The sequence below is a fragment of the Mirounga leonina genome, unplaced genomic scaffold (genome assembly GCF_011800145.1).
Source record: "Mirounga leonina isolate KUSES-001 unplaced genomic scaffold, KU_Mleo_1.0 Mir_153, whole genome shotgun sequence".
Lineage (NCBI taxonomy): Eukaryota > Metazoa > Chordata > Mammalia > Carnivora > Phocidae > Mirounga > Mirounga leonina.
Window position 1 is genome coordinate 38,343,756 of NW_023270387.1, and position 18,461 is coordinate 38,362,216.

Here is an 18,461-nt window from a genome sequence, read left to right on the forward strand (position 1 = left end):
GGAAGATTTTAGGATATTCCTATTATTCTCAGTGGTCTAAAATTTTATGATGGTATGTCTTGGCATAGTTGTGTTTTCATCTGTTGCATTGGTCATTCAGTGGATTCTTCTAATCAAATGTCCTTCAACTCTGAGAATTTCTGTTGTATTATTACTTTGACTTTTTTTCCTTCTTCCTGTTAGCCCTTAAATTTCTGAATTAAGATCTTAGATCTGCTGGATGGATCCTTTAATTTTCTTATTTTTTCTATTTTCCTTCCTTTTTGTCTCTTTGTTCTACTTTCTGTTCCCTAAACATTTCTTTTTGTATGGCATTCTATTCTTGTTTTATGTTTATTCATGTTTATGTCATCATGTTTCCTAAGCTCTTTAACAGAATAGAGAAGTCATTTAAGCAGATATTATTTAAAAGATGGTGAGAAGCTTGTCTCCATATCCACTGAAAACATAAGGGAGTAAAATAGCCTTAAGATACATAATGAGTAATATTTTACATAGAGGGGAATCAAAGTAGGGTGGACATCCAGGATTTGGTGTGCTCATCTTCTCCTTTTGAAAGCTGTTCCCCTTTCCACACTGTCATCCATATGGTTCTATCAGTACCTACCATGATGTGTGACTTTCTCTGCCACTCACGTGATTAGTCTGGGGTAGGGACCGGATCCAAGGTGATTTAATCACAATTTTTCTCCGGGAAACTTTTAAATCAGAACTGAGAAAAAGCAACCAGTATTTTTCTGGGCACCTAAACCATAAGATATAGAAATTGGCAGTTCTTAGGAACCATGTTTCCTGCCAGATGAACCTGAGAAGCAGTGGAATTCTGCAGCAAAAACTAGCACAGAAGCACAAGCAGCTGCACAGAGAAAGGCAATTAGTGGAAAAGGAGATAAGGGTCTCAGAGGCATCAGGATCCGCTGTTCCTGAGCGAAGTCACATCTCTGTCCTAGGGATCTCAATATCCTCATTAAATTCTCCTTTTGGCTTAAGCTAGTTTGAGTTGGCCTCTCTCTCCACGGTAAAAAATCCCTCCTAACTAACACACTCAGTTTATTTGATGCTTTCTGTGAACAAGGCAGTGTATTAACGCTTTATAAACTTTATCTCATTGAACCTCTCTGAGGTTGGTAAAATTATTTTACACATGAAGAAATTTTACAACTCCAACTGCTGTATAATAGACGCCACTATCTAGATGTCCCCTGGTGTAAATCAGCATGTCAAAAACACACCACTTCTCCATCTATAAAATGGGAAAGCGGTTCTCGCTGCCTGAACTGCTCTTTTTCCTACAGACACCTAGCTAACTCCCTCTTACCTTGAGGCGTCAGCTTATATGTTCTCAGAGGAGACTGTCCTGCCTCCCCGATCTCGAGTAGGTTCCTCAGTAACACCTTCTTTCCTTCTCCAACAATGTAATCACACAGTTAGTATTTCGTTTAGTTCTTTTCGTTTGCACTCGCCTGTGCGAGACTATGAAGAATCCAGGATGGCGGGGCCTATACAGTGCTGTCTGCCACTGAGGCCCCTGCATCTAGCACTGTCCCTGGCACATGGAAGTGGCTCCATAAAATGTGTCTGGAGACATTAAATACTTCTTTTTTTTTTTTTTAAAGATTTTATTTATTTATTTGAGAGAGAGAGAATGAGAGACAGAGAGCATGAGAGGGAAGAGGGTCAGAGGGAGAAGCAGACTCCCTGCCGAGCAGGGAGCCCGATGCGGGACTCGATCCCGGGACTCCAGAATCATGACCTGAGCCGAAGGCAGTCGCTTAACCAACTGAGCCACCCAGGCGCCCCGAAGATTTTATTTATTTATTTGAGAGAGAGAATGAGATAGAGAGAGAGAGAGCATGGGGGGGGGAGGGTCAGAGGGAGAAGCAGACCCCGCGCCTAGCAGGGAGCCCGATGCGGAACTCAATCCCTGGACTCCAGGATCATGACCTGAGCCAAAGGCAGTTGCTTAACCGACTGAGCCACCCAGGCGCACGGAGACATTAAATATTTCTAAATATTTTCTTTTATGTATCTATGAGGCTAGAGTCAACAACTTTCAACACCTATTCTTGAGGGAGTAGTAACATGCAGGGCACTCTGCCAGGCCCTAACTGAGCCAAAGACACAGAAGAAGATATGACTTCTCTCCTGCAGGGGTTCACAGTAGAGCGTGAGGCTCAAGCAATTATAATACCAGGGGAGAAGATTTATAACAAGGATAAAAACAAAGTGCCATGGTTACAAGGGAGGAAATAATCGGGATATAATCCAGGAAGTTAAAGTGAGGAAAGGAAAGAAAGGAATTGCCAGGGTTGCCATTCAAATGGTTAGATTCTTTATGTCTCTATCCTATACAGCTTTTCCCCATAACCCTTCCAATTTATAAGACCTGGAGCAGAGTGACAGTAAGGATCTTCGCAAGTAGTGGTATATGAAAACTATAATTTTCTTGAATCTTAGGATCATCTCTATCATTTGCCTTATCTCCATATCACTCTGCAAAGACAACGAGTCTAGCTGCCCGCCTCAGCCCAGGATTCTTCAGAAAAGCCCAGGCCTGTATTACAGGTCAGGACTTTTTTTTTTTTTTTTCCCCCACACTGCCAGATCTGCTTTCCTGATTCTGAGATTAGAGGACAATGGCTTTGATCCCTTTTAACACTCAAAGAATAATGCTCCTCTGTCACAACGCAGTCCCAAGTATTCTCATTACAGTGGGTAGTTTTGCGGACAATTACCTGTCTGATGCTTGTTTTCTCTCCCACTCATCTCTAACATAGTGCTCCATCAATGCAGATTAGGGACTATTCCTCTAGCTATGATCTAGAATAGAATTCTTCTTTCTCTATCTTCCCTACATCTATATTACTTGTCAGGGACATTTCAAATCAAATCTTTCTTTGGGGTTTGCTTGTTGATATGTGTGAGTGATTGGGGTTGATGGGAGGGAAAACAAATGGTTTTGGCAAATCATCATTATAGCTAGTAAAACCTACAAAGGATGCAACAGGAGGAAAAATGTAGATATTATGTAACTGTGTGCCTTTTTAATCTCAGAATTTTAAATATTTAACACCGTCACTATGTACTTAACATCAGTGGTCTTAGAAATTAGACTCCCCCCTCAAAAAAGACTTTCCAAAAAGGCCCCACTGAAATGGAAAAAGTCTAATGTTCGAACTTTAAACAACTATGAAATGAAAAAAAAAAAAAAAGAAAGCATTTTCAAAGTTAAAATATTTTCCTTTCAAACCTAAACTTGCTTCATCTATTGATTCATCAAATATTAATTGGTACACACCTGAAAGGTCAGCTTTGTATCTTGGTTGAGAGCCCCAGCTCTGGCTGCTGATAGAATTCCATCTTTCCCATTTATTAGTTCACTGTCCTTGGGCGAGTTACTTAGCTTTGTGTGCTTAGTTCCCTCATCTGTAAAATGGATATAAATATTAGAATTACTTCACAGATTATATATATAGTGTTTAAGAATATTTGACACCACATCAGTATAATTATTCTTACCCTTAATTTTCTTTCAGCCCTGAGGTGAATGCCAAGTATTTCTGGAGGGCACTGAAAATTCCTTGAAGTGAAACTATTTGATTAAATTAAATCCTAAATGCGAGTGCATCCTGTATCTCTCTAAATAGGGGCACAGAAAATGGATAACCAAGGAACAGTCAGAACTCCAACACGGAAAGGGGACAATCCCCTCCTCCTCTGCGTTCTCCCAGGTGCCTTACAGAATGCTAAAGCCTCGCAAATAGATGGGCTCCTCAAATTTAAGTTCGCGGTCACCTTTAAAGTCCTCCAGGGAGCTACAGGCCTGGGTCCGCGGCCAGCTCTAATCTCCCATCCCGGTGATCCCAAGGCGCCCCTTCTCTCGGGGTATCCCGCCCTCCTCCGTCCCGCCTTCCCTCACTCGGGTCTCCTGCCCCGGTGCGGCTCGCCCGCAGCGCCCCGCGAACCCCAGGGGTCCCCGGGCGCCCCAGCACCGCGGCGGGCCGGGCCGCGCCACTGCGCATGCTCCGCGCCGCGCGGGTGGGGTGCCCGGGGCCGGGAGGCGGGCGCTGGGCGTGGGTCGCGCTCGTCTGGGAAGGCCTCCGCCTGTCGCGGGTCACGCAGCGGCGGGAGAGCGCGCTTCGGGGCGGCGGCGTCCTGGAGACCCCCGAGAGATGGAAGCGGCGGCGCCGGCGGCGGCCGAGGCGGCGGGGCGCGAGGAGCTCGGTGGGTGCTGCGTGCCGGCCGGGGCGCGGGGCCGCGTGCCCGCGGGATGCGCCCGGACTTCGGGCGGGGAAGGCGGGTGCTGGCGCCGGGCCGCCGCCGCCCCTCCCCACGCGCGTGGCCCGGCCGCATCCGGGTCCGAGCGGCTGGTCGCCGGACCCGGACAGTCGCGGGTGGCTTTCCTGTGGCCACGGGATGTTTCTGGTCGAGGCTCTTGGGGTCGTGGGTCTGGCACGGGTTTGAACTGAAAACCCAGCCGAGCAAACCTCCCCGGAACATGGGGTGAGCTGAGGCTCGGGAGGTGAGCGACCTCGGGACCGCGCCCGCGCAGGACCCCGCTGACCAGGGAGCTGGGCCGGCGACAAGCGGGGCCTACAAAGGGCATCAAATGGGAGCGAGCGCACGCGCGAGTGTGTGTGTGTGTGTGTGCGCGCGCGCGCGCGTGTTGGGGGTTGGGGTGCGTTGTGTATGCACGTCAAAAGGAGAGCCTGCTCTGGGATTCTCACCGTTTTCCCTAGTGATGCTTGAGGCCTTTCATGCGCCGCAGCCCCATTCCGAGTCCCAGGTGAACCCTTCATTTACCCTGTGCCACCCCCGGAGTGACAAGCGCGACGTGCCGACCGGCCCGGACGCCGGATACCTGTAGCTAGCTCGCTTGCCCAAGTTTGTTTTCCTGCTGTCCTCTGATCTGGTCTTATCTTCCTGGCGACTGGGAATGCAAAAACATTGTGGTTTCCTGCTGTCAAAAGGAAAACAAAAGCGAGGGTCAGGGTAGTCGTGTCATTGTTCCGCCCAGTTATATGCATTATATTTAGGAATATTTTTAATTCGATGCGGAATGATTAAATGATTTTTTAAAAGTTGAGCTTTAAAGCCACATTTCATTATAGTGACTAATAGGTTGGCGTTCCTGTAATAATGGGCAGGGCACTCTGCAGGTAATTTCTTTCAAGTCATAATAATGGTGAAATAAACTTAGCATTTTATTGATTGTTTACTCTGTGTCCAGCAGCACGCTAAGTGCTTTACATATGCATTGTTTCCTTTAATCTTTAACACAATTGGGTGAGGTAGATGCTATTATTATCCCCATTACAGTAATTTTAAGTTAATTAATGGCAGAACCCAGATATGAACCCAGGTTCATCTGACTGTTTTAAATTCACTAATAACACATCTCAGGATGTGGAGAAATGTGCATTCTCATGGGTTGCTGGTAAGAGCAGTATAATGCATTCGTCCTTAAAAATGCACATATCCTTTGACCCAGCAATTTTACTTCTAGAAATATTTCCCAAGGAAGTAAGTCATGTAACACTTACATCAAGAGATGTTCACTACATTATTTGTAGTTGAGAAAATCTGGTAACTATCTAAATGTCCAGTTAAAGGAAAATGTTTAGGTAAACTGTGATATAGCCATATAGTCATGTACTGAATAGCCATTAAAAGTAGTATGGGAAGATGTTTACCATATACATTTTTATTAACTGAGAAAAGTTTCCAAATTATTTCTTAAAAGTTATGTCTGTTCATTTAATATATATTCAGCAAGCTTCTCCTATGTGCCAGACACTGTTTTAGGCACTTGGGATATATCTGATACAGATCAAAATTCCTATTCTTGTGGGGCTTGTATTCTAGTAAGAGGGAGCACACAATAAACAGTAAAGACTAATTATATATTATGTTAAGTGAAAAGTGCTATGGGAAAAAGGGCAGAGTAAGAGAAATCAGAAGTCAGGGTGGGGGCTGGGCAGTTCTAGTATTTTATAAAATGGTCAGGATGGATCATATGGAAGCAGTGAGGTTTGTGTAAAGACTTGGAAGAAATGAAGGAACAAGTCAAGTGGAAATCTGGGGAAAGGTATTCCAGGCAGGAAGAATAGCTAGAATAAAGACAAATAGCAAAAAGGCTAAGATGGCTGAAGTGGGATGATCAAAGTGGTGATGAGGCCAGGTTATGTAGGGTCTTAGAGGTCATGTAAAGACTTTGGCTTTTATTCTGAGAGAATGGGGAGCCATTCTCCCCCTGCTGCAAGGTATCTGACTTAAATTCTAAAAGGATTACACTGTAAGGGGCAGAAGTAGAAGCAGATGGGTATTTCTGAAATGCAAGAAAGAGATGTACCTCTTCCTCACAGAAGTATGCTTGTAGCAGTGGGAGTGGAAATGGTTAGACTCTTGATATACTTGAATGTAGAACCAGCATGATTTCCTAAAGGACTGGATGAGTTGAGAGTCAAACAGGAAGCAAAGATGACTCCAGGGACCTGAGTATCTGGAAGAATGAAATTGCCATCAACTCGGATGTTATGGTGGTTTTATAGAATGTCTACAGATTTTTTGATGTTTGTCTCTTCAAGAGGAATAATTTAATTTTCTTCCCTTGGAATGTGGATTGGATTTAATAACTTGCTTCTAATGGATAGATGATGGTGGAAGTGATAATGTGTGACTTCAAAGCCAGATTCTAAAAGACATTGTGCCCTGCTCTCTCTTTTTTGGATTACTCACTTTGGGGAAGCCAGCTGCCATGTTGTGAGGATACTCAAACAGATGTTGAGTAGGCAATTAGATTTATTTCTAGAGTTAGTGAGAGGTCTGGTCTAGAGATAAAAATTTGGACGTCATCAGCATGTAGATAGTATTTAAAGCCATGGGACTGAATGAGAACGTACAGGAGGTGAGTGTATTTGTGTATACTCTAAAATGTTACCAGTGGTTATTTTTGGGTGGTGAGGTAATTTTAATTTCAAAAATATTGCTTATTTACATATATTCTGATTTTCTACATGACCAAATATTATTTAATTTAAAAAGGATTTTTAAAAAATTGGATATCTATGTAAAAGACACTGGTAGAGATATTAAGATACAGGTTTCCTTAAGCTACACAAATAGCCATTTGTGTAGCTTAAGAACTACACTTTATTTCATGGGCAGTGGGGACCTCTGGAAGGCTTCTTGCTGTGCATGTTTTTACCACTTCAGAAATGAATAAGATAGTTACTGTTTCCATCTTACATATATAGTAGTTTGTAGATTTAGATAGCTACATTATGTTGTATTAAAAAAGAAATTATTTCTACTTTGTTTTAGTTTGTTTAGTTTGTCCACTGTCAAAATAGAAATGATTTCCTTTATTTTGCTATTATAAAAGTAGTAAGTTTATTACTTTCTTCTTTTTTTTTTGCATTTTCCAGAGAAAGACAGTAAAAAGTACTCATGATCCCATTGCACATCTCTATCCTTGTTAACTTACTCCCGTTTTTTTTTTTAAGATTTTATTTATTTATTTGACAGAAAGACACAGTGAGAGAGGGAACACAAGCAGGGGGAGTGGGAGAGGGAGAAGCAGGCCTCCCGCTGAGCAGGGAGCCCGATGTGGGGCTCCATCCCAGAACCCTGTGATCATGATCTGAGCCTAAGGCAGACACCTAATGACTGAGCCACCCAGGCGCCCCAACTTATTCCCATTTTTTTTAAAAAAATATTTATTTATTTTAGAGAGGGCGTGAGAGAAAGCTGGCAGGGGGAGAGGGAGAGAACTCTCAAGTCAAGTGGGTACTAAGCGTGGAGCCCTGAGATCATGATCTGAGCTGAAATCAAGAATTGGGTGCCTAACTGACTGAGCCACCCAGGCACCCCTTATTCCCATTTTTGATATATTTCCTTGCTTCCATTTTAAATTAACTTTTTAAAACATCACTGAATTCATACTGTGATTATCCAGCTTTTTCACACTCAGCATGATATACTTTTCCCTGTTTCAGTCGGACTTCAAAACTATAATTTAGTGTCAGTGTAATACTTTATAAAGTGGAGGTCCTGTAGTTAATTTAGCAATTTCCTGATTGTTGCACATTTAGGTTGTTGCCAAATTTTCAACATAAATAATGTTTCAATCAACATCTTTGTGCAGAAATCCTTTTTTCTATATACTGGCTTGTCAGAAGTGGAATTACTAGGTGAAAGGATAAACATTTTTAAGATTTCAAGACATATTGCTAAATTAATGTGATTTTCTTTAATTCTAACTACAACTAGAAATTTAGGTTGATTTTAGGTTGGGAGATTGAGGTTGAGACAATTGTCTGGGCAGTGTAGGAGATCATACAAGTACTGCCTAATATAAGAATGTTCCAGTTTTATGCACCATTAATGTATATGTATGGTATATCATATATGGTGTATAATATTGAATGAAGCTAGTGTTTCTTATTCATACATAATTTTTCCATTTGTAAATAGAAATAACTGTGTTTAGGTAGTTTGATACCCATTGCTTAATAGTGTTTTATCTTATAAAACATTGTTAATTCTTACCTATAGTAATCACATAGCACTTTTTAGAACTGCCAGTTCAGGGCGCCTGGGTGGCTCAGTTGGTTAAGCGACTGCCTTCAGCTCAGGTCATGATCCCGGGGTCCTGGGATCGAGTCCCGCATCGGGCTCCCTGCTCGGCGGGGAGCCTGCTTCTCCCTCTCCCACTCCCCCTGCTTGTGTTCCCTCTCTCGCTGTGTCTCTCTCTGTCAAATAAATAAATAAAATCTTTAAAAAAAAAAAAAATAGAACTGCCAGTTCAGTACTTGGCTAAAAATTACAGCAAGACGTTGACAAATAATAGACTTTGTGTGTAATGTAAATTGTATTTTGTAACTTCTAATTATGTTGCACAAGTGTTCTGATTTTATTCCAAACCTTCCTAACTTTGTTAAAGCTTCTGCCATGTTAGATTTTTAAGTGTCTGTGTCTTCCCCTAGTCTCTATTTCCTTCTGGCTGGCATAACACATTTTGCCTACTCAGTATTATAGCACAGTTTGTAGCTCATAAGTGCTCACAATTACTAATTATTGGTGGTAAATTAACTAATTTATTGTCAAAGATTTACATTTAAAATCCTGTGCAGCATAATTTGCTTCTAATATATCATCGTGGGGGTGCCTGGGTGACGCAGTTGGTTAAGCATCTGACTCAGTTTCAGCTCAGGTCATGATCTCAGGGTCGTGAGATTGAGCCCTGCAGTGGCTCTGTGCTGAGCACAGAGTCTTCTTAAGATTCTCTTTCCCTCTGCCCCTTACCCCCACGGGCATGCACTGTCTCTCAAGTAAAAATAAATAAATCTTAAAAAAAAAATCTCTCGAGGCACTTGGGTGGTTCAGTAAGTTAAGCGTATGACTTCGGCTCCAGCCATGATCTCAGGGTTGTGGGATCCAGCCCCGAGTCGGGCTCCATGCTCAGCAGGGAGTCTGCTTCTCCCTCTCCCCCTGCCCCTCCCCACTGCTTGTGTGCTCTCTCTCTCTCTCTCTCAAATAAATTAAACAATCTTTAAAAAAATCATCATTGTGTAGGAAGGGGAAGAAAACTAGGATTTATTGATGACCTACCTGCCAAGGACTAGGCGCTGTGCTTCCTGAATGTTATCTCATTTCATTACCGTAAAACCTCTGTGAGGCAGAAGTTACTCTCATTTTACACATGAGAAGGCAGGCCCTGGTTAAAATACAAATCAGATCATATCACTCCTCTGCACAAAACTCTCTATTGCTGTGTTGTCCAATGGGATCATCTTTAGCTCCATGTGCATTTGAAATGTGGTTTGTACAAATTAAAATCTGCTGTAAGTGTAATACATGCTGGATTTCCAAGACTTAGTATGAAAAATAGAATGTAAAATGTCTGGTTAGTAATTTTTTATGTTGATTGCATTTTGAAATGATAATATTTTGGATCTATTGAGTTACATAAGGTGTATTATTAAATTAATTTTACCTATTGTTTTTCCCTCTTTAAAAACGTAAATATTAGAAAAAGTTATGTCTGGGCGCCTGGGTGGCTCAGTTGGTTAAGCGACTGCCTTCAGCTCAGGTCATGATCCTGGAGTCCCGGGATCGAGTCCCGCATCGGGCTCCCTGCTCGGCGGGGAGTCTGCTTCTCCCTCTGACCCTCCCCCGTCTCATGTGCTCTCTCTCTCTCTCATTCTCTCTCTCAAATAAATAAATAAAATCTTTAAAAAAAAAAAAGAAATAAAAATTAGTTTAAAAAAAAAAAAAAAAGAAAAAGTTATGTCTGTGGCTCATGTTATATTTCTGTTGTACAACACTGCTGTAGGTGGCTTTCCTGTCATTCAGAATGGTCTACAAAGCGGTGTACCATCTGTCCTCTGTTACCTCTGATCTCCTCTCCTATACTCTCCTCTTTGTTCTCTCCTCTCTGGTTACTCTGGCCTCCTTCCTACTTAAACACACCAGGCTCTCTACGTCCTCAGAGCCTTTGCCTTTCTTGTTCCCACAGCCTAATTGCTTTTCCCTCAGATATCCACAGTATTCACCACCCTGTCCTCCTTCGGGTCTTCTTTAAAATCCTTCTTCCTTCATGAGGCCTAATTTGGCTGTCCTAACTAAAACTACAGGCTCTCCCTCCCAATCCCTATTTTCCTTCTGAATATTTAACACTAGCATGCTCCCTATTCTATTTACTTATTGTCTCTTTCCTTTACTAGAATTTGAGCTCCACAAGGGCAAGAATTCCTGTTAGTTTGTAGGAATTGCTTTATTCCCAGCATCTCAGAGTGCCTGACATATTTTGGGTGGTAAAATTTGTGGAACTGAACTGAAAAGGATGGCAACGTCTTGCACGAGTACATTCCATCAGAAGGCACAGACCTTCTGTGATGGCGGGCTCCTGGCAGTAGATGTTGGGGAGACGCCATGACAGTCCATTTGTAGAGGCTCTTGAGAGGCTGTGGTGGGCTCATGCACCCGCACGGGCCCGGCAGGGTGCTCTGTCGGCAGTGCTCATGTGTGCAGGCTGTCTTGGTGCTCGCCACCACTCTCTTCTCCAGCAAATCAGAAGGCAAGGCTCCAGAGTTTATTGTGCCAAGCGAGGCAACTCCTGTGTCTCACTCAGCTCAGGCTTTTAGAACAAAATACCTTCAGTTGGGTGACTTAAACCACAGACCTTTCTTTCTCATGGTTCTGAGGGAGGGGGACGTCCGAGAGCAAATGCCGGCTGATTCAGTTCCTGGTGAGAGCCCTCTTCCTGGTTTACCGATGGCCATCTTCTTACTATGTCCTCACATGGTAAGAAGTGTCCTCTTCTTAGAAGGACACCTTAGGACTTTATCTAACCCCCATTACATGCCAAGGGCCCTACCTCCCAACACTATCCCACTGGGGGATAGGGTTTTCACGCATGAATTTTAGGGGGACACAAACATTCAGTGTAAAACATCCTACTGACTGCTTCCATATCCACATCTTGCTGTTTTCTACAGTGGAGTGGTTCCAGGAGAGAAGAGGAACACAATTCTCCCTGCTTCTACCTCTCTGTCAGGGAGTGACCATTCAGAGGAGTGAGCAGTGGGAAGAGTAGTAGGAGATGAGATCAGAGAGGTAACAGTGACAGGACAGTAAGCAATAACCCAGGGAAGGACATGGTGAATGGGGCTGCCTTCCTTGAACCTGAGCCAGAAACTGCTCACCGGGAAGGGATGGCGGTTCTTGACAAGACTGATTTGAAAACTTTAATCTCTTGCTTACAATTTTAGATGTCTATTGTACCAAACTCAGTGGAGGCTTTGATCATTCCTTTTCAGTTACTTTCGCCAACTTTGTACTGGAATTTAAAATGTTAGTGGATCTCTATTATTCTGTTTTCGGCTCTATTCTCCTCCATACGATCTCTGAGTGACCTCATCCTGCCTTTTGACCCCAGCTATTTATTACCTGCATTCTGATATAATTCTCAAATCTTTATATTTAGCCCCAAATTTTCAACTTACTTCCAGACCCTGTTTCTAACTGCTCATTCAGGATATAATTTCAGGTTGCATGATTTAAAAATTAAACTCATATTTCCTCCTTAACATGCTGCTTTCTCTTTTATGCATTTATTTCTTCATTTGTTGAGCATCTACTATGTTCCGAATATTGAGGATACACTAGCAGACAAGTCAGACATCACTGCTGTCACTTCATGGAGAATGCAGACGAATAGAATGGGCCATTACAATACAGGGTATTACAGGAGGTTTGTAGGGTGCTGTGGGGACACCCAGGGGGAGAGACTTAAGCCAGACTTGAGATTAAGGAAGCTAATGAGAAATAGTGGTGTCTAAACTGAGGCCTGCAAGATGAGGAAGGAATAGTTAGACAAAGTAGTTATACAAAATTGGAAGGGAAGAACAGGGAATGGGAGAATAGAGTATGATTCAGGAGGGAACAACATATGTGAAGGCCAGAAGCAAGAGGAAAAAGGCCACTAAGGGAAGAGAAATCATTCCCTATGGCAGAGCTAAAGTTACCAGACTAGCTTAGATTCGCAGGACTAGTACTGGTAGGACTGAGATTCAACCCAGGCTTTTAAATTTGAGATCAGGGGCTCTGGACCACACCACACTGTCTCCCTGTGTTTCCTTTCTCAGGGATATCAGCATCCATTCAGTTTTCTCCATGACAGTCACCTAGGAAGCATCCTCTACTCCTTTATCTTCCACATCTAGTTGGTCGACAAGTCTTATTGTTTCTCTCCTTTCAATAACCATTCTTTTCTCCTCAACCAGATTAACTTAACTCAAGCCCTCACCAGTCTCTTGCCTGTACTGTGTTCTGACTGGTCTCTCTGACTTCAATGCTGCCGTTTTTCCTGTTGATCCTTGCACCGCTGCCGAGGTGATACCACCCAAATGCAGATCTGATCATTTCAACTTGAACTCTTTCTCTGGCCTTTCACAGCTTATAGGATCAAGTCCAGAGTCCTTAGCACTGTTCCGAAAATCTTTTCAAGCTTTCCAGTTAATCTTTTGCCATATACATATGTATTAAATAACTCTAAAGATAATCAAGGAAGTGCATATTTTCCAATCTGGAATGTCCCACTCGTTCCCGTGGCTTATGCCAATGCTAAAACCTCTCCTAAAGAATTCAAGAGTTAAATATAAGAAAACAATATTACTGCATTTTGCTATACTGTATGCCAAACTTTGGAACAAAAATACAGTTTCTCATTTTATATTTAAGTATTACCTGGAGCTTCTAAAAGTTATAAATGACTGGTCGACTCTATTTATTAATAAATCTCATCCTCAGAAACCCAGGCTTCAGCGGGCTCTTACCATTTAAAGATGCAACTTCTTGGGTATGTAAGTATATCACTTTCCCGATATTTGTAGTTAGGTGTCTTTTAATGTATTCTTTAGATTCAGTAACTATTTTGTATCATTCAAGCTAATATAATCAGCCCTAAAACCTGATTTCTTCACCTATTCTTAGTTTACTTCATTTAACAGATATATATTTCTTAGTATGTAATGTTACCTAAAGAATATAGGCCAAACCGCAGAGAAAGTCTTAGAGAGTAATTTTTTTTAAATGTAGTTTTTAAAAATACATTTAAGCCATATACTTAGAACTTGGCTAATAATGTGTCACAACGCTTTAATGGTCGATTCGAGGGGCACCTGGGTGGCTCATTCGTTTAAGCGTCTGCCTTCGGCTCAGGTCATGATCCCAGGGTCCTGGTGATTTGAGTCCCACATTAGGCTTCCTGCTCAGCGGGGAGTCTGCTTCTCCCTCTGCCTCTGGCTCTCTCCCCAGCTTGTACTCTTTCTCTCAAATAAATAAATAAAATCTTTTTAAAAAAATAATGGTCGATTCAAAAACAGTTTATAAATGTATACTTCTTAAATTCCTAACATTGTTAAGAATTATTTTTATTTCAAATAGTTTCAACTTTAAAAAATTGACTCTTTAATCTCATTGTTATAGTTTGAGAAGTTTCCTGGAATTATTAAATTTTTATTAAGGTTTTAAAGGCGAGGGGTGAGACAAATGGATTTAGACCAAAGAAATATATGTGAAAAGTTATTTTTCATGTAAGTCATATTTAATGTTTCCTAAACCACATGAAATTGAGAAATAATGAATTTAAGAAGTGGGGAAAAGTTTAAACCATAAGGCATTACGCTGTTAAAATTAAATAAGACAGTTGCTACTCAGTGTAAATTTGTTAAGAGTGACTGAGAGCCCAGCTAAGTTTTAGTTGAGAATTTGAGTGTACCTTGTAATCCTATTTTTTTTTTTTAAGATTTTATTTATTTATTTGACAGAGAGAGAGACAGCGAGAGCAGGAACACAAGCAGGGGGAGTGGGAGAGGGAGAAGCAGGCCTCCCGTGGAGCAGGGAGCCCGATGTGGGGACTCGATCCCAGGACCCTGGGATCATGACCCGAGCCGAAGGCAGATGCTTAACGACTGAGCCACCCAGGCGCCCCCCCCTTGTAATCCTATTATAAAAACTAGGTTCTGTGAATTATAGAACTAGTAGAACTAGTACTTATAGATTATTTTAACACTTCTATATATTCAGGTTTAACTACAAGATATTAAAAATAAATTATTTGGGATGCCATTAAAAGTAAACTTTATCCTTCAGAGTTCATATTTTTTTAAGTTGTGAGAAAACTTTTTTCAGACTTCCCATTGCTGCTGTGATCTCTTGGGAGGTATGCTTCAAATAGCAGATTGTTCAGTTTTTGATATATTGGTAGTGATAATTATCTTTATGAAGAACTTAAATAATGTGCTTAGTAATGCAGAAAACATACTGTACATCCTCTGGCAGAAAGAAATTAGAGAGTTCAAATAGCTGACAATTTGAATAGCTGAATGAATAAAAATGCAAATGAACTCGAGTCAGCAAGGGCAATGGAATAAATTTTGGAATGAAAATATTAACACGTTTCTGTTTAAAGATGATGCAACAAAAAATGTTGATTGTTATCGATTAAATTCATATTGAAGTCCAAACCTTCAGTCCCTAAGTGACCTTATTTAACAATAGAATCATTGTAGATGTAATTAGTTAAGATAAGGCCACAATGGAGCGGGTGGGCCACTAATCCAGTATGACTTGTGTCCTTATAATAAGGGGAAATAAAGACACAGACACGCATATGGGGAGAATGCCCTAGGAACTTGAAGACAGCCATCTATAAGCCAAGGAGAAAAGCCTGGAACTGATCCTTCTCTCCTAGCTCTCAGAAGGAACCAACCATACCAACATCTTCATTTTGGACTTCTAGCCTCCAGAACTGTTAGATAATAAATTTCTGTTGTTAAGCCACCCACTTTGTTGTACCTTGTTATGGCAGCCCTAGCAAACTAATACAGTGGTTTTATAAGATAAAGTATCAATTTTCTTTGTATAGAGTGTAACAGAAAAGGATGTAGAATCTGTTCAAACAAAAGATGAACATAATTTGTAATATTAATAGACACCAGAATAAATGTGATGTAGTAGATATCCCAGTATTAGCTCTCTAATAGTGAGAAACACTTAATTTTCACTGTGCACAGGTTTAGGCTGAGCCACTTTTGATACTGAAGAAAAAGAAATGAGGAAATCCTACAAAATAGTCTGTGGAGAATGTCCTGCAGATCAAAGGGTTAGAAAAACTACCCAAGGGCAAAGTTGGGGAATTTGAATTATAGAAAATCCTCATTAATTTAGACTCTAGTCATTTGGAACTTTGGATAATTCATTGGATTTTACTTTACACATATTAGTAATATTATTAGAGGAAGAATGTATTTTTTAAGAGATTTATTTATTTATTTTAGAGAGAGAATGTGGTAGTGATTGGGGGAGGGGCAGAGGAAAAGGAAGAGAGAGAGTCTTAAGTAGACTTGCTGCTGAGTGCAGAGCCTGATGTGGGGCTCGATCCCAGGACTCTGAGATCATGACCTGAGCCCAAATCAAGAGTCAGACACTTAACCGACTGAGTCACCCATGTGCCCCTAGAGGAAGAATATTTAAATGACTTAAGAATAAACTGTATTCAAGCATTTTTTCCAGTGTCTTGTTTTTTAAGTTGTAGCATGAACACATCATGAGATCTAGCCTCTTAACAGATATTAAGTGTACAATACAGTATTATCATCCATAAGCACAATGTTGTATGTCAGATCTCTGGAACTTACTCATCTTGCATAACTGAAATTTCATACATGTTGATTAGCAACTCCCTGTTCTCCCCCCCACCACTGGCAACCGCCACACTAATCTTTGCTTCTATGACTTTGACTATTTTAGATTCCTCATATAGGTGGAATTGTGGTATTTGAACTTCTGTGACTAGCTTATTTCATTTAGCATAATGTCTTCAAGTTTCATCCAGGTTGTTGCATATTGCAGAGTTTCTTTTTTAAGGCTAGATAATATTCCACTGCATGTATACATCCTATTTTCTTTATCCATTTATCTGTCAGTGCACATTGTTTCTACATGCTGGCTATCATGAATAACGCTAAACTGAGCATGGGAGTACTAGCATCTCTTCAAGTTCCTGATTTCAATACTTTTGGGTAAATACTCAGAAGTGGGACTGCTAGGTCATATGGTACTTCTGTTTTTAACTTTTTGAGGACTCTCTATACTGTTTTCCTTCACAGCTGCAATATTTTGCATTCCCACTAACTGTACAAGGGTTCCAATCTTGCCACATCCTCACCAATACTTGTTGCCTTTTGTTTTTTTGATAATGGCTACCCTAACAGGTGTGAATTGATATTTTATTGTGGTTTTAATTCACATTTCCCTGATGATTAGTGACATTGAACATCTTTCCATAAACCTGTTGACCATTTGTATATCTTCTTTGGAGAAATATCTGTTTAAATCTTCAGCCAATTTGTTAATTGGTTCACTAGGTTTTTTTGCTCTTAGGTTGTAGGAGTTTCTTATATATTTTAGAAATTAACCCTTTTTCAAATATAGAGTTGCAAATATTCTCTCCCATTCTGTAGGTTGGCTTTTCACTATGTTGATTGTTTCTTTTGTTGTGCAGAAGCTTTTTAGTTCAATGTAGTCCCACTTGCCCATTTTGGCTTTTGTTGCCTGTGCTTTTGGTGTCATATCCATGAAATCATTGCCAAAACCAACGTCTGAAGCTTTTTCAAGCATTCAAGTCTTTAATATGTTTTGAGTTGATTTTCGTGTATGGCATGAGATGAAGACTTTCATTATTGTGCATGTGGATTTCAGTTTTCCTAGGACCATTTGTTGAAGAGACTTTTTCCCAGTTGTGCATTCCTGACAGCCTTGTCAAAGATCAGTTGACCATATACGCATGGATTGATCTCTGGGCTCTCTATTCTGTTTCATTGGTCTGTATGTCTATCTTGATGCCAATATCATACTCTTTTAATTATAAAAGACCCCAAATACCTAAAACAATCTTGAAAAAGAAGAACAAAGCTGACCACACTGCCTGATTTCAAAATGCATTACAAAAATATATATTACGAAGCTAAAGCATCTTCCAATATCTTAAAGTATAACTTTACTTTTATGAAAAACTGTTGTCATGAATTCCAGTTAGGGATAACGGAGGCTACCTAAATCTTAATCTCTTCACATGTCCTCCCCACAAAACCTGTGAATTCGAAAAGGAGCACAAGTCAACCATTCATTAAGTTATTCTTTTAGCATTTGTAGGAGACCAAGATACCACAAACCTCAAATTATCTATAAGCAGGAAATCAAACGGCAAATTTCAGAGTTCCTGTTGCTGCTGCCAGGACTCTCTAAAGAAGGTCTTTAGAAACTCTGGAAAAGAGGAGAGGGGGTTAGGAGGTGTAGAAGCACAGTAGCCTTGGCAAAACATTGCTTCTGGAGGAGAAGGAGATAAAAGGAGCAGTTGAGATGTCCCTCTGATACCTGGAGGTGAAGAGAAAGAAGGAAGTAAGGGGCAGGGGGTGGGGGGTGGGTAGGGAATTGAATATCCTGCAGAAATGAAAGAGAACCAGAGACATACCAATTACTCCCTCTAACCCCAGTAAGTCAGTGTCATCCCTTAGATAAACTGAACTTCACTATGCCGACAGAAGGCACCACTCTCAAATTAGGATCCCTGTCCATGAACTGCCTAGCAGTAGGAAAAATCATAAATAAATAATAAAGTACAAATTGTCCAAAGGAGAACATGTTGAAATGAAAATTTAATAGACTCATTTAGTTTCAAAGAAGGTAAAGGAAGACATCAAAAGGATCAAAGAGAAAGTGGTTGAAATGGAAGACAGGCAGAGGAGATCTTACGTATAATTGGAATCTCTAAAGAAGAAAAACAAAATATTTGAACTAAACAAATATTCAAAGCTATAATCCAAGAAAAATTTCCAGAAATAAGAGAAAACGTAAATCTACATATCAAAAAGCCCCAGTGTGTCCCTGGGAAA

The 18,461-nt window shown here is 40.9% G+C and overlaps 1 protein-coding gene and 1 long non-coding RNA gene across 9 annotated transcripts in view; one reads left to right on the plus strand and one right to left on the minus strand.

Moving 5' to 3' along the window:
* Window positions 1–3,991, minus strand: part of LOC118013449 — a 65,912-nt gene extending 61,921 nt beyond the window's left edge. For all 5 annotated transcript variants that reach the window (XR_004680031.1, XR_004680034.1, XR_004680033.1 and 2 more), the window contains exons 1-2: window positions 3,520–3,991; window positions 3,299–3,426 (exon numbers count right to left, since the gene is read on the minus strand). This is a non-coding gene — a long non-coding RNA (uncharacterized LOC118013449). The remainder of the gene's footprint in view (window positions 1–3,298; window positions 3,427–3,519) is intronic.
* A 92-nt stretch (window positions 3,992–4,083) lies between these two features.
* Window positions 4,084–18,461, plus strand: part of SLC36A4 (solute carrier family 36 member 4) — a 92,248-nt gene continuing 77,870 nt past the window's right edge. Inside the window, exon 1 of one of the 4 annotated variants that reach the window (XM_035009399.1) lies at window positions 4,084–4,224. In XM_035009399.1, the coding sequence (XP_034865290.1) occupies window positions 4,173–4,224 (52 nt within the window). In that variant the 5' untranslated portion in view covers window positions 4,084–4,172. Of the gene's footprint in view, window positions 4,225–4,338; window positions 4,523–10,288; window positions 13,364–18,461 lie in introns of those variants that run through there. The other 3 variants (XM_035009396.1, XM_035009398.1, XM_035009397.1) reach the window with 3 other exon arrangements.